The following is a 15,033-nucleotide window of genomic DNA, read 5'->3' as shown; positions in this document are numbered from 1 at the left end:
AGATGTGTTCTACTATTAAATATTGCAACAATCACTAAATCTTTCCAGTATCATCCCCCTTTAAGGCACAACCATTGCTGCCAGCTAGAAGTTGAAAACTCAAAGAATGAGTCAAAACAGCTCTTCGGTTGAGATAGGGTTTTAATTTTATTTCTCTTCTGCTTTTACATCTTCCAATACACTTATAAAAATGAGGTAAATACAAATTAATACATAAAATATCAGCGTAAAATATTACATGAAAGATTTCTTATGAATGAACCCTTCTATGTATACCCATAACACTGAGAACAAAGAACAACAAGAGGTGGAACCACGCAACATCTGTCTTCATGTACTATTTTTTGATACAATGTATGAGACAAGAAGGTTGCTAAAATTTCAATCTATAAACGGAAGGAAACTTGCTAGAAACCATGTGCGTATCAGAAATTTCCCCTCTTTGCCATCGAAAAAACAGCATGTTACCCAAACCATTTCAAACAGGCAGTTTGGTCTTCATTTGAATTACAGTGGTCTTAAAGCAACTGACTGCAACGAACATCATGCGAATTTCTGCAGAAATAAATCAATGAAAATAAATTATAGAAATAAATTGTCAAAAAAGTCATTCCGTGCTCCTGCAGCAGGCTGCTTTCTATGCTGATTAACAAAAAAATGTCCCCAAGCTCACTGACAATGTACCAGTCTTGCATTATTTGAAAAAGGCTCTTGATCCATATTGGAGGGAACTGGAGTTGAACCACTGGTAGTCCAGTGCCACCTCACAGTACAGGTCCATCAGGGGAACTCTGGGGGGCCACTCCTCACCGTTGTAATCATCATAGTTTGAGAAGGGAATCTCGTGCCCCTGGATATAAGTGAAACAAGCGAGCAATATAAACAGCAGTGTCACAATTTGGGTATTCTGTTAATCCTGTCCTTTAGTGTAAGAAGGGGGGGGGTAGGAGTTCACACCTGAAATTCTTCACTAAACACTGTGGGGCCTACTGTCATCTCGGGATATCTGCCTCTGAGCTCGCTGTACATGTACAATGTATAACAAATACACACCACACACACATATTGCCGATGAGCCCTGTATCTGCCTGAAATCCCCCCCCCCCCCCCCCCAGTGAAGTGATGTTATGTATTGTTATGCAAAAATTATTTGCTTCAGAATGGTCTCATATTCAAGTAATGTGCAGTTTAATGTTTCCAGGTAAACATGCCTGTACAGTGATGGGGCATTAAACTGCACATTACTTGAATATGAGACCATTCTGAAGCAAATCATTATCACATAACAATAAGCAAATCATTTTCACATAACAATAAATATATAATGTACTCTTAAATGAATCCCACAAGGATTGGAACAATCATCCCCCAGCATTCCCACTGATTCTCACTGATCAGTTACTAGCCATCCCCTTTATAACACCAGTAAACCCAATGATGTACTTCAAAATCCACAAGCGGTAACTCTTATCATTCTCATCTGCAACCATATTGTATGCAGTGTTTGTTTATGGATGGTGGTTCTTAGAAGGGTCAAGCCCAGCCCTCTGCTGATTGTTATAAAGGTCCTCCAGAGTACCAGGACTGGGTATGAACTCACCAAGACTGCCTTGTAGGCACTCTGAAGGCTGGTGGAAGGATGCTGGAAACACCACGGCAAGATATCAAGAAGGCTCTAGATTGAAAAAAAGAAAAGAACCACACACACACACACAGACAAAAAGTTCATGACAAACTACAAATTGAAACCAGGTACACAGGACTCATGTTATAAGAAAGGCCTTGGAACCTGCAGTTTTCTTTCATTACACAGGATTTCATTATAGCTGCACAATAAAGTACAATCATAACGATATATTGTATATTGATGATGATTTTGGGGACTAGAATTTCTACTCCGGTATATCGAGAGTTGTGTTATAACCGTGTTCATTATGACGGGAGTGCACTGTAACTCATTTTGTGGTGATTAATTTATTTTCATGATGGAAGTTCCACAAGTATGTAATTGGTGACTCTTATTATGTCATGTGATATAGACCTGTCCGAGTGCATCACCAAAATCTAGCAGCATACACTTCTTGTTTCTGTCTCTGTTAACCCACTGAAAACTAGTCCTATAAGTATACTCAGGCGGGCGCCTACGGGAAATGCTTGTTGGACATAGCAAAATCAGCCCGTCCTCCGTGGGTTAACTGACAATAGACTCCTTGACCTGTTGAGGACGGCCTGATTTTGCTACAACACGCATTTCCCATAGTCACTTGCCCGAGTATGCTCGGGACTCGTCCTCAACGGGTTAATAAGGGCTTTTTACACTTGTAAAATTTTGCTTAGCCCCGGACCAACGGTGGGGCTAAGGGGGGGCCTTAGCCCCACCGTTGGTACGGGACTATCCTTAGCCCACTTTCTGTTTACACTCGTTTTTGCCAAAGTGGGCTAGCCCCACCGATAGTACGGTACTATCTGGCCCTGCAAAATAGCAGGGGTTAGCACCGCAATTGCGGTGCTAGCAATTGCAGTGCCAAGCAAGTGAGTGTAAACAGAACGAAAAAATAATCCTGGGCTAAGCGACGGAGACGAAGTCCGACCCTCACTGACCAATCAGAAACGAGGTAATCAAGTGCTGCCGGTGCGTGCGTGTACGTGTACAGTACACAGCGTAATTATGAATATTCATGTGGTTTGGAAAGTCCGGGGCTAAGAAATACGAGTGTAAAAAGGTCAGTTTTCTCCTTAGCCCCGGACAAGAGATAGTACGGGACTAATTGGCGAGTGTAAAAAGCTGAAAAAATTGGTACGGGACTAACGATAGTCCTGGGTCAGAGAAAGTCCGGGGTTAAGAAACACAAGTGTAAAAAGCCCTATACTCACCTGACAAAGCGCATCCTTCTCGACCGGGTACTGTCTGATGAACGCTTCTCCCTCTGTATTTAGCTTCCCATCATGCAACAGCTGGTATCCGGTCATATTTGGCTCCTGGTTGAAGTCACCACACAGGATATGAGGCTGGTGGATGCCTCCAGCAAACTCAATAAGAGCCTTAACGGCAAGACCAGCCTGATGATGAAAATGATACATACAGTGTAGCTTACATTTCGTCCCCGGGGTAACAAGATCTTGTATCTCAAACAGTGTACAATGTATACTATAAGTGACTGCCAAGCTCAAAAACCACAAAACAAAAGGTCACATATTACATTGTAGGATTCGCCACACAGTGGACAAGAATAGGTCATTTGGGTTGACTGACTCAAATGCTTTTAAGTTTGTTGCAGCAGGGAGTGTAATCTTTTCTCTATTTACTAGCAAAATTGTAGAAAAGAGGGCTTTCATTGTGGCCCACTTTTTGTGGCTATTGTGCTGGGCAATCATGTATTCAAAGAATTTCTGACTCAATTTTGAATATCAAAAGATAGGCTACTCATTTGAGATATAAAACAGAGCAACAATATATGTAATCCAAAACAGTTTTTTATGTTATTTGATATCAACATTGAAGCTACTTTATGAAAATGTTACCCCCCCCCCAAAAAAAAAAAAAAAAAATGACAAAGTTTGTTTGCTTTTTCTGCTTTTCCGACTTTCAGCATTTGAAATTCTCAAAGTCAGATGATGAAAATGACCCCCCTGCTCTTGGTTTTAATATATGACAAGACAAGCATAACTGCACACAATCAGAGTAACATCATACCGTAGGCCTACCTATACTTTAAAGGATATCATTCATCTAAGATGATTATGCAGTGATAACTGTGCACACACACCCACACACACACACACATCAGTCAATCAGTTTTAATGCTGTTTCTCCAGCATTATATTACTCAAAAAAAAAAAAAAAAACTCATCAGCTCAACTTGAGTGAACAGTGCTGTCTTTAGAGATCGATTTTTCAACAAGATTAAAATGAAAATGTGTGAATCACAGACAAGCTGATTTTTAACTCACCAGGTTGACACACATAAGAGACACATCTCACATCATAGGGCATCAACATTTGACGTCAATGCACATTTGGTTGGTAAATGCTAGTTCAGGAATATATACATGTATTCATAATAACTATGGTACACATTCCTTTGAATACTAGTACCTGCAAGGAAGTGATGTCAATGTTCTTGTAGTCATCAAATAATAGATGAGTGTTGCCAATGGAGATAGTCTTGTTGGTGAAGACATCACAGAGTTTTGTAAGAAGCACTATCTCTTCCCGCTCGGTGTAAGCTAGAACCTTCTCTTGCACAACCAGTGACAAGTTGGCTTTATGACATTCCTTCAATAAGAAAGATAGGGAGGGAGGGAGGATAAATAATTGTTTGGATTATATCACTGTGGATGATTAAAGCTTAATTTCAATAAGCAAAGAATAACTGGGCTTCTGCCATGATGCATAATTTAGTGCATTACTTTGCCTTTTGAATGCCAAATTGAGGACAATAGTAGTTACAATAATAATTATAATAACAATACCGCAGTCGATAAGGCCAGAAAACTACTCTTAGATCAAGGTGCATGTAATTTTTGGCATTTTAGAGATTGCTCTATGTCTCTTTATATATTGCTATATCTCTGTATGTGAGTAATGTTGCACTCTTATATTTCATAGGGATACCAGTACAATAACCTACAATGTCAGAAAACTTAATTTCTGTGTGCAGATACACTTTAATAAAATTACATATGATTTCACAAGAAAATTTCACTCCTGATAACCATGAAAAGAACCTGTAGATTGCAATGACATGGTAATCAATGGCAGTGTAATTAAACTTGAATGACCAAATACCTTTTTAATCAAGTGGCATGTTCTGCAAAGTTCTCTGTCACTCCCTTCACTAATACATCCACATGATTACTATAATCACTTCTATTTGGTCTGTTGTCATTCCACTGTCACACCTATTTGGATTGTAGTTATTTTCTTATTCAATCATTTCTGAAACACCCTGATGTAGCTCTCTCTTGAAAGCATATGGTGTATTTTGATCCATCCCCAACATAAAGGAAAAAGAAAGGGCTAACATTTACTTACACATTGTTCGAGTATCATGGAAAAGCAAGATATCATTCTGCAATTCTTCCAAAGTCATTGCTCAAAATAAAAATATTGGTAAACTGTTTTTTTCTATGCACACATGATACTTCAGTAAATGCACACATGACACTTCAGTAAATACACACATGATAGTTCAGTAAAGGCACACACACCTGTTTTATCAACTCGTGGAAGGTCACCCCATGCTCTTCCACCTTGTGAAATCGCTCCCTCTGGTAGAAGGTGGCCTCCCCTTCCGGGACCCCCTTCACTTTACAAAAGAAGGAGCCGAGGTAGCCCAAGGCTAACATTGCTGGATTGAGCTGGTTGACAAAATAATCAGTCCCCACCTGCCAAAGAAAAAAATTAGGATTAATGCCTATTATTTTAACTCATTGAGGATAAGGCTGATTTTGCTGTGCATTTCCCATAGACACTTGCCCAAGTATAGGCCTACTCAGGACTCGTCCTCCATGGGTTAATGAGGAAAAAAAAGAATTATACTGTCTGGCAGAAAAGATCAAAATCACAAAATAATGCTTGCTACTATTACTTGTAGAACATAGTGAAATAAAAAATGGATGCCTAGAAAATGAGGAACATGATATCAAAACAGATAGAGGAAGACATAGAACAAAAGAAAATATAATGCATTAGCCCACATTTTTGCCACTTTGACACTTCTGAAAGAATTCAATTATATGAAAATGAACGATTTATAACAATCGCATGCTCTCATCTATTTCATATTATAGTACAATGTAACGGTATGATAAAAATCGAATACAAAGCATCAGATATCAGAAAGAGCCAATTTACTGTGCTCCAATATAACATAAATTATGTAAATTGCACAGCTAGCCATGCAGTAAAGGCCTTTCAAATAATTAACCAGTTCCTGTGAATTAGGATCTATATCAAACTAACCTCTTTGAAACCTATCACTAAATACAACTTTCAGAGGAGGACAAAAATGTTTTGACATGGGACGAGCTGATTTTGATATAAGACACGCTTCCCATTGACACCTGCCTGAGTATACTCAGCACTAGTCTTCAACGGGATAAGATGGCTCAATTCTTTCAGAACATGACCTCCATCACACATAGGCATAAGCAAGCTTGAGAATTACATCAGTCTGCACCACACACCACATAACTTGCAAAACTAGTGTGCACGCATTTATACCTCTTGAAAGCAAATGACATCAGGTTTATGGTGACAGATTTCTGCCATAAGCTGGCGATGTCTGTCGGCCATCTTGAAGCAATCCCTCGGACAGTATGGATACCAATCTTCCTTCACATGGCAGTCAGCTAGAATGTTGTAGTTCATGACAGTGAAAGAGTCCAAGTTGTCTTCCCTGTTGCCAGTTTCATGACATTGGGTCCAAACCCAATCTCTGCGTAAGTTCACCGCGAGTTCTGGATTCATTTTAGGTACCGTACCTGTTTAAAAGGAAATTCCAGTCCAGTCACTATGGTAGTTAGTCTGAGAAGAAAGATTAATATCTTTACAAGTACAACAGTGAAAATTTGATCAAATTCAGATGAATGTTAGGAAAGATATGGAATTGTGAAGTTTCACTAATTTCTGCAGAACTGTTCTCATGCAGTTCATAGGAATATGCAAATGAATGAGCTGATGATGTCATCACTTAACAATCTTCCATTCATCATGAAAAAAAAAATCTGACAATTTAAATTTCCAAACTTTGGGCTTAGGCTTATCAAATGTTCAGAATATCATGGATATTAGGAACATTTGTATTTCAACTTTCTATTTTAGGGGTGTGGTGTAAGAATTCATTTATCACAGTGAATCATTTAGTATTTGGGGAGAACTGCGTGAATATTATGCTGTTTGTGTGAGAGTTGGTGGTCCTGCATATAGGCCTACATACGATTATAATTACACATGCACCAGAACAAAAAAAAAAAATCTATATATCCCACATGCGGGCATATACACCCATAAATGAATATAAAATGAAAAGCAATAAAAAACTAGATATATCGCTACGGCTACTGATATGCCTCCGCCATAATGCATGGTTCTCCTAATAGGTCTATAGTACAATGTCTTGACAATGTGTGATGACAGTTTCACACAATTAGCAAAATATTAAAATGACAGGTTTGACACAAATGTGCTGAATGTTCACTTTTTCTAGAACTAGGTTCAATTGGATGAATGATTAAAATGTCAGAGTGCAGGTATTTGGGGAACTGATGATTTTTACTTGACTTTTGACCCTTTTATAAGTCTATGCATTGAGTAATTTTCAAGGTATTGAGAAAAAGCATAATTTCAGTATCAAATGGGAAAATAGCATTATCTAAACCTGGCCTTTGACCTTTGATCTCACAGTTCCAAAGAGAATCACTGTTAGGTTGCACATGCATAAATATGTAAGTTTCATGACGATACCTTGAGAACTTTACTTTCGAGATATGGAGGAAAAAGTGCAATTTAGCACTTTCACTTGACCTTTTACCTTTTGACCTTTGACCTTTTGGCAAGAAACTTCCCCAAAAATATATATTGGGTAATACATGCCATACATCAAGTTTGAAAAAAAAAAAACCTTCAGGCATAATGCATTTTAAGGAAAGTAGTGATATTTTGAGGAGTTGACCTTGACCTTTGACCCCTGACCTTTGACCCATGACCCCAACTTCCCTAGATAATCACTGCCCATCGGTACAAGCATACATACTAAGTTCCATGAAGATACCTTGAACCATTTGCGAGATATGGAGAAAAACATGAAATTTCAATTTTTTTTCACAAAATAACCTGTGACCTTTGACCTTTGACCCTGTGACCTTAAAATCCACACAAAGTATCATCCCCCAAGGATATACCCTCATACCAAGTTTGATGTAAAACCACCACACGGTTCTTGAGATATCGACAAAAACAAAACGGGACGGACGGACGTACGGACGGACGTACGGACGTACGGACGTACGGACGTACGGACGTACGGACGTACGGACGGACGGACGGACGACCCGAAAACATAATGCCTCCGGCCACTTCGTTGCGGAGGCATAAAAAAACCATTGTTATCACCCTACTCACCTAGCTGACGATACACATAATGTTTTAGTAAATTGAACGGCCATTTCATTTATTACGTTTATATATCCAACAAAAATGCACGAATTCTACGATCAAGCTGCATGCACAGACTACCCAGGTACTGTCAATGATTTGGCATTCCTTTTGGATCTTTATCTAGATTTTAATATCTAGCTAGGCTAGCCCTTGAACCTTGAAGAGGTAAATTAATCCCTGTTACAGCTTGACATCAAAGGCCAACGGATGGAGTGTATTTACAGGTAGCAAATATAATCAATTATCCAAATAAAAATTTGCCCGGTGCAAGTAAAAACCTGAACCAAGCCAGTGGATCTATAGCATGCTGGATCCTTCTCTAGCTCTGAGAGTGAGGGCTTCATGTTTCGAATAGATGGGATGGCAGCTAGCCTTTAGTTTTGGAAAACATTGCATTGCTGAGTAAATAAGGGTGTGGTCTTGAAGTAACTGAGTCACTGAGTGATAGTGATACCTGATGCCAGCGGCTCCACGAATCTGGCATTCCTTTTGGATTTTTATTTTTATTTTGATATCTAGCCCTTCCTCGACTACCATTTCACAAAGTAATCAAAGAACTGTATGCACGAGGCATCTCGGTAATTATCCACACCACCACAACAGGCACAGCTGGGCCTCGATTTGATATGATAAATGATAGTGTACAAGTCATGAAATGTACTTACCTGGTACCGTAAAATTCACTACTATGTCTTTGGAAATGCGAGTGCCAGTGGCAGGCACGGGTTCATCGACTTGGATGGGAAGATTCAGATGCTGCCATGTTCTAAGCGAAATAACTCATTACTTGGGCAAAGCAGTGCGATGAGCGAACAGCTGTAGGGCCTACACTGGGGCTGGGGGAGCCGAGTCAGAACACAGGTGATATGCGATATGATGAACGCACATGTGCCGATGCTGTGATCCTTATGATACAAAATGGGTACGGTACACAGACTGTGGTACGGTACCAAGGAGGTACCTCCTTGACGGTATGTGGAGCCGGGAAATGTGCAAACGCCGGGAAATGTGCAAACGCCGGGAATTGTGCAAACGTCTCTCCGGGAAATGTGCAAACGCCGGGAAATGTGCAAACGTCTTGCCAGGAAATGTGCAAACGCCGGGAAATGTGCAAACGTCTCGCCGGGAAATGTGCAAATTTCATCAACGGGAAATGTGCAAACATGACGCCGGGAAATGTGCAAAAGTTCAATTTTGCCGGGAAATGTGCAAAACGTCGCCGGGAAATGTGCAAATCATTTACTTTAGCGATATTGTGTATAAAGATAGTAAATAAACTCCACATCAAAACTGCTCATGAACTTCCACCATTTAGATTTTCTTAATGAAAAAGCTTGACAGACTTTCAACAAAATTGGCAGGTAGCACGATTATGGCAATGGGATCTCAATTTGTTTATATAGTAGCCACCCCCCCCCCCCCCGAAAAAAAAAGGGGGGGCCTCAAAGTCCCAGAACTACGGTATTATCGAAATTCTTCTTGTATCATATAACCAAGTAAGAATGAGCTATAGGTTGGTTCGTTAAAGATATTGATGCCAGCTAGGAGTTCACGTTTAATGGCAGATCCAGGGATGCAGGGCACGGGGCGATAAGTGGGGAGGAGTCTTCAAATTGAAGCCTCAGAGTCCCGAAACTAGTGCTATGAAGATATTAATGACTAAAACTGCATGTTTGATTATGACGAGTCCAGGGGTGTCCGGATCGCGGGGGGGGGGGGGGGGTGTGAGGAGAGGAGAGGGATTTTCTACATTTTCAGTATCTTCTTTAAAAGTCTAGGACAAATTTTCACTAAACTTGTCAGATAGTCTCATTACGGTGATATGATCTTTATGAATTGAAATTAGCCCCCAATCCTCCCCCCCCCCCCCCGGCCGAAAAAAGGGGGGGGGGGGGGAGTTGAAGCCTCAGAGTCCCTAAACTCTGGATTTTAAAAAATCTTTTTCTGTCGAACAAAAAAAAAAAGATAAAGCTAAGTTAGTGCCTTGAAGACATTAATGACTGAAATTTCATGTTTGATTATGGCGGATCCAGGGGTGCCCTGATTGGGGGTGGGGGGAGGGGAAGTGATGGAGAGGAGGGGGATTGTCCACATTTACTGCATCTTCTTGATAAATCTCAAGAAGGATTTTCGCCAAACTTGGCAGATACCATCTTTACGGTGATATGGTCGTATATGGTAAAATGAGCTCCACCCCCTCCCACCGCCAAGGGGGAGGGGGGGGGGGGAGGAGTTGAAGTTTCAGGTCCCTAAACTCTGGAATTTGTAATCTTGTTCTGTTGAACCGAAGAATGTGGAACTACGTTATATGAAGACACTATAGTTACTAAAAGTTCAGGTTTTATTATGACGGGTCCAGGAGTGCCCTGATAAGGGGTGTGAGGGGGAGGAGGGGGATTTTCCACATTTTCTGCGTAGTCTTGTAAAATCTATGACGGATTTTCACCAAACTTGGCAGATAGTATATTTATGGTGATTCGATCTTAATTTGTTAATTTGAATCCCCCCCCCCGACGACGAGGAGGGGGGGGTGAACCCTCAGAGTCCCTATTCTCTTGATTTTTTTTTTTTTTTTTACCTCTGTCGAACCGAAAAAGTTAGTGCTGTTAAGACATTAATGACTGAAATCTCATGTTTGATTATGGCGGGTCTAGGGGTGCTCTGATCGGGGGTAGGTGAGGGTGAGAGGGAGGGGGTGCTGTTCGTTATTCCGAAGGTTCGCTATTCCGAAGGTTCGTTATTCCAAAGGGTCGTTAATCCGAAACACGCAAAGTCCCTATACCTAGAGGTTCGTTAATCCGAAAATTTGTGGCGTTATTCCGAAGGTTCGTCATTCCGAAGACTGGTTAATCCGTAAATGAAATTCGGAACAATGAACCTTCGGAATAACGAATCTTAGGAATAAAGAGCCTTCGGAATAACAAACCTTCGGAATAACGAGTTGTAACCAGGGGGAGGAGGGGGATTTTCAAAATTTTCTCCATCTTCTTGAAAAATCTATGACGAATTTTCACCAAACTTGGCAGATAGCATCTTTATGGTGATAGTACTGTAAATACAGTTAATGCATGATGTAGGTTCAAGTTTACTATGACAGATGAAGGGATGCCCAAAAAGGGGAGGGGGTAGGAAGGAGGCTTATTTTTCACATTTTTTTGTCTTTTTCCTGAAAACTCAAGACGCATCCTTCGGATAATAAAATTATATATCAGCTTTAAAAAAAAACATTCCATACAAAAATGATGGAGCTAATAGAGTGCTGGTGCCTGTTATGGTAAGTTAATTCATGAATTAATGTTAATTGCGGCGGAGGCGGATTTGTCACATATTCAGCTTCTTCTTGAAACCCTTATATAATAGATATTTGCCAAGCTTGAAACGTAGCGTAGCGTATTTATCTGGTGATATGGACCTCAATTTGTCTAAAATGAGCACTGCGCCAACCCCTAAGGTGGGAGGAGATGGAGCCCCCCCCCCCCCCCCCACCCCATCTCCGCCCCTTGAACTTGAAAGGGACCATGACGAGAGGGTGGGGTCGTTCGGGTGGAATTCAGAATTTTATTGAAAACCCTATACATATGAAAAAACGGAATACATACTTTTTAAAGACATTTTCTATACAACCAAGAGTAATAGAACACAATCTTATCACATTTTTAGAAGGTAGATCTATACTTTGATGAAATTTCACGTCTGCTTACTAAATGACGTGGGGGCTACCTTGGTCTTATCCCCATCTTTGGGGAAGGGGAACAACTTGGATTTGTCGTCCCTTCGAACAAAGTGGGATTCTATTACCCTAGAGATGCTACCTCCCACGTTCGGTGAAAATCCATCAAAGATTTCTCAAGAGGATGCAGAATATGTGTAAATCCCCCCTCCTCCCCCCCCCCCCCCCCCCCCCCGATAAGGATACCTCTCGATCCGCCACAATCAAACGTGAAATAAAATTTCAGGCATTAATGTCTTCATAGCACTAACTAAGCTCTCTTTTCCAGTTTGACAGAAGAAGATAAAAATTGAGTTTAGTGACTCCGAGGCTTCAACCCCCCCCCCCCCTTAAGCGGTGTGTGTGTGTGTGTGTGTGTGTGTGTGTGTGTGTATGTGTATGGGAGGGGGATCATTTTAACAAATTAAGTGCATATCACCGTAAAGTGGCAATCTGCCAATTTTGGTGAAAATCCGTCGTAGATTTGTTTTCAAGAAGATGCTGAAAATTTGGAAAATTCCTCTCCTTGGCCCTCACTCCCCTCGATCTGGAGACCCCTTGATCCGCGCCATAACCAAACATGAAATTTCATTCATTAACGCTGTGTCTTCATAGCACTAGCTTAGCTCTATCTTCATCGGTTTGACAGAAGAAGATTAAAAATATTCCAGAGTTTAGGGACGCTGAAGCTTCAACCCCCCGCAGCCCCATCCCCCCCCCCCCCCCTTCGGCGGTGGGGAAGGGGGGAGGGGCTCATTTGAACAAATTAAGATCATAATTATTACCATAATCTTGCTGTCTGTCAAGTTTGGTGAAAATCCCTCATAGATATTTCAAGAAGATGCTAAAAACGTGGAATATCCCCCTCCACCCATCACCCCCCCCCCCCCCCGATCTGGGCACCCCTTGATCCGCCATAATCAAACATGGCATTTCATTCATTAATCACGTTAATATCTTCATAGCACTAACTTAGCTCTATCTTTTTCGGTTTGACAGAAGAAGATTTTTAAAAATCCACATTTTTTGGATGTTAAAAGTGAAGCTGAAATCCCCCCCCCCCCCCCCTTCGGCGATGGGAGGGGGGGAGCATTTTAACAAATCAAGATTATACTAACATAAATATGACTGTATCTCACAAGTTGGGTGAAAATCCGTCCTAGATTCTTCGAGAATGTGCCGAAAATGTGGAAAATCCCCCTCCTCCCCCTCACCCCCGATCAGGGCACCCCTGGGTCCGCCATAATGAAACATGAAATTTTAGTCATTACTGTCTTAATAGCACTAACTTAACTCTTTCTTTTTCGGTTCGACAGATGAAGAAAAAAAAATCAAGCGTTTACGATATCACCATTAAGATGTTATCTGCCAAATCTGGTGAAAATTCATTGTAGGGTTTGCAAGAAAATGCTGAAAATGTAATTAAAAACTAGAAATGTCGCTATGGCGACTGATGCCTCCGCCATAATGCATGATTCTCCCAATAGGTGTATAGTATAATGTCTTCACAATGTGAGATAACAGTTTCACATAACTGGCAAAATTCTGACTGACCCTTTTATAAGTTTATGCATTGAGTAATTTTCAAGGTATAAAGAAAGAGTGTAATTACAGTATAAATAGTTTTTTGTTTTTGCATTTAAACCTGGCCTTGACCCTTAACCTTTGACCTTTGACCTTCTGGCAGGAAATTTCCAAGACAATCTCCATTAGGTAATATATGTATATCAAGTTTTAAAAATAATAATGCAAGCATTGCATATACTAGTATATGAGGTAAATAGTAAAATTTTGACGAGTTGACCTTGACCTCTGACCCATGACTATTGACGCATGACCCCTAAATTCCCTAGATAATCCCTGCCAGTCACTACATATGTATATACCAAGTTCCATGAAGATAGGCCTACATTGAACCATTTGTGAGAAAAGTGAAATTGTAACATTTTTACCTAATCTTTGACCTTTTGACCTTTGACCTTATGACATGAAACTCCCCTTGGAGAATCCTTATGCAGTACGATATGTCTATACACTAAGTTTCAAGAAAATACCTTTGGGCATTGCATGGATATGGGAAAATAGCAACATTTTTAGCATTTGACCTTGACCTTTTGACCTTTGACCTCTTGTCAATGTCACTAAAATCTACTCAACTAATTGCCGTATCATACATCATCCTTGGACCAAGTTTGGTGAAAGCTGCTTCATCCAGTTTTGAGTTATCACGTAAAAAGTTAAATTTTAGGATTTGACCTTGATCTTTGACCTTTGACCTCTGTCCGATTTCACTCAAAAATTAATCAAGTATAATTGTCCCACCATACATCATCCTTGGACAAAGTTTGGTGAAATTTGCTTGATCAAGTCTTGAGTTATCGCGTAAACAGATAAAATTTCATGACTTGACAGTGACTTTTGACCTTTGACCTTTGGCCGATATCACTCAAGTAATTGCCTCATCATACTTTATACTTGGACCAAGTTTGGTAAAATTCCAGTAAATATTACTCAAGTTATCGCGTAAATGAATGCGGACGGACGTACGGACGGACGGACAATCCGAAAACATAATGCCTCCGGCACCACTTCGTGGCGGAGGAATAAAAAACAAGACAGATGGTCGCTAAGACAGGTGGTAAAGATGGTAATGGGTCGTGCGCAGCTTTGATTGAGAGTTTCTCTTCCATCTCTACATAATATAGGTGAGATGAATGGTTTGCACATTTTCCGGCGACGTTTTGCACATTTCCCGGCAAAATTGAACATTTGCACAATTCCCGGCGTCACGTTTGCACATTTCCCGTTGATGAAATTTAGAGATTTGCACATTTCCCGGCAAGACGTTTGCACATTTCCCGGCGTTTGCACATTTCCCGGCGAGACGTTTGCACATTTCCAGGCGTTTGCACATTTCCCGGCGTTTGCACATTTCCCGGCTCCACACGGTACCGCCGGAAGGCAGGGGGACATCCCCTAATTTGTTTCTTATTATAAACGTTGGGGGCAGCAAATTACAAACCAAGCCCAAAGGATACGGAGGCTTACCAATACCTTGTGAATTGTGACTTGCGTAATGTTATGCCAGTCAGTAGTGTTGCAATGTCATTCCTTTACCACTACAGAACGTACATTTTACATAAATATACACACATTATATTAT

The 15,033-nt window shown here is 40.6% G+C and overlaps 1 protein-coding gene across 1 annotated transcript; it reads right to left on the bottom strand.

Annotated features, from left to right (window-relative positions):
• Positions 1 to 694: 694 nt before the first annotated feature.
• LOC139745121 (2',5'-phosphodiesterase 12-like) lies at positions 695 to 6,472 on the bottom strand. Its single transcript, XM_071655541.1, has 6 exons — positions 6,227 to 6,472; positions 5,212 to 5,388; positions 4,097 to 4,276; positions 2,875 to 3,060; positions 1,601 to 1,675; positions 695 to 850 (listed from the first exon to the last, which is right to left on the bottom strand). The coding sequence occupies exons 1-6, from the start codon at positions 6,470 to 6,472 to the stop codon at positions 695 to 697; spliced, it is 1,020 nt and encodes a 339-aa protein (XP_071511642.1).
• Between the last annotated feature and the right edge of the window lie 8,561 nt (positions 6,473 to 15,033).

This window comes from Diadema antillarum, unplaced genomic scaffold, assembly GCF_040938485.1.
Source record: "Diadema antillarum isolate AM-2024a unplaced genomic scaffold, OU_Dant_1.0 seq00001234_RagTag, whole genome shotgun sequence".
NCBI lineage: Eukaryota > Metazoa > Echinodermata > Echinoidea > Diadematoida > Diadematidae > Diadema > Diadema antillarum.
The sequence above is the reverse complement of the archived record's forward strand: the minus strand, read 5'-3'. Positions and strand labels throughout refer to the sequence as shown.

What these genes read in the sequence shown, in the direction of transcription:
- LOC139745121 (XM_071655541.1), bottom strand. Translation starts at nt 6,472, where the DNA reads ATGAATCCAGAACTCGCGGTGAACTTACGCAGAGATTGGGTTTGGACC. An exon ending in AGAAGGATGCGCTTTGTCAG is followed by an intron (nt 1,676 to 2,874) that starts GTGAGTATAGGG and finishes TTTTCAATCTAG; the next exon opens with AGCCTTCTTGATATCTTGCC. An exon ending in GTGCCTACAAGGCAGTCTTG is followed by an intron (nt 851 to 1,600) that starts GTGAGTTCATAC and finishes ACTTATATCCAG; the next exon opens with GGGCACGAGATTCCCTTCTC.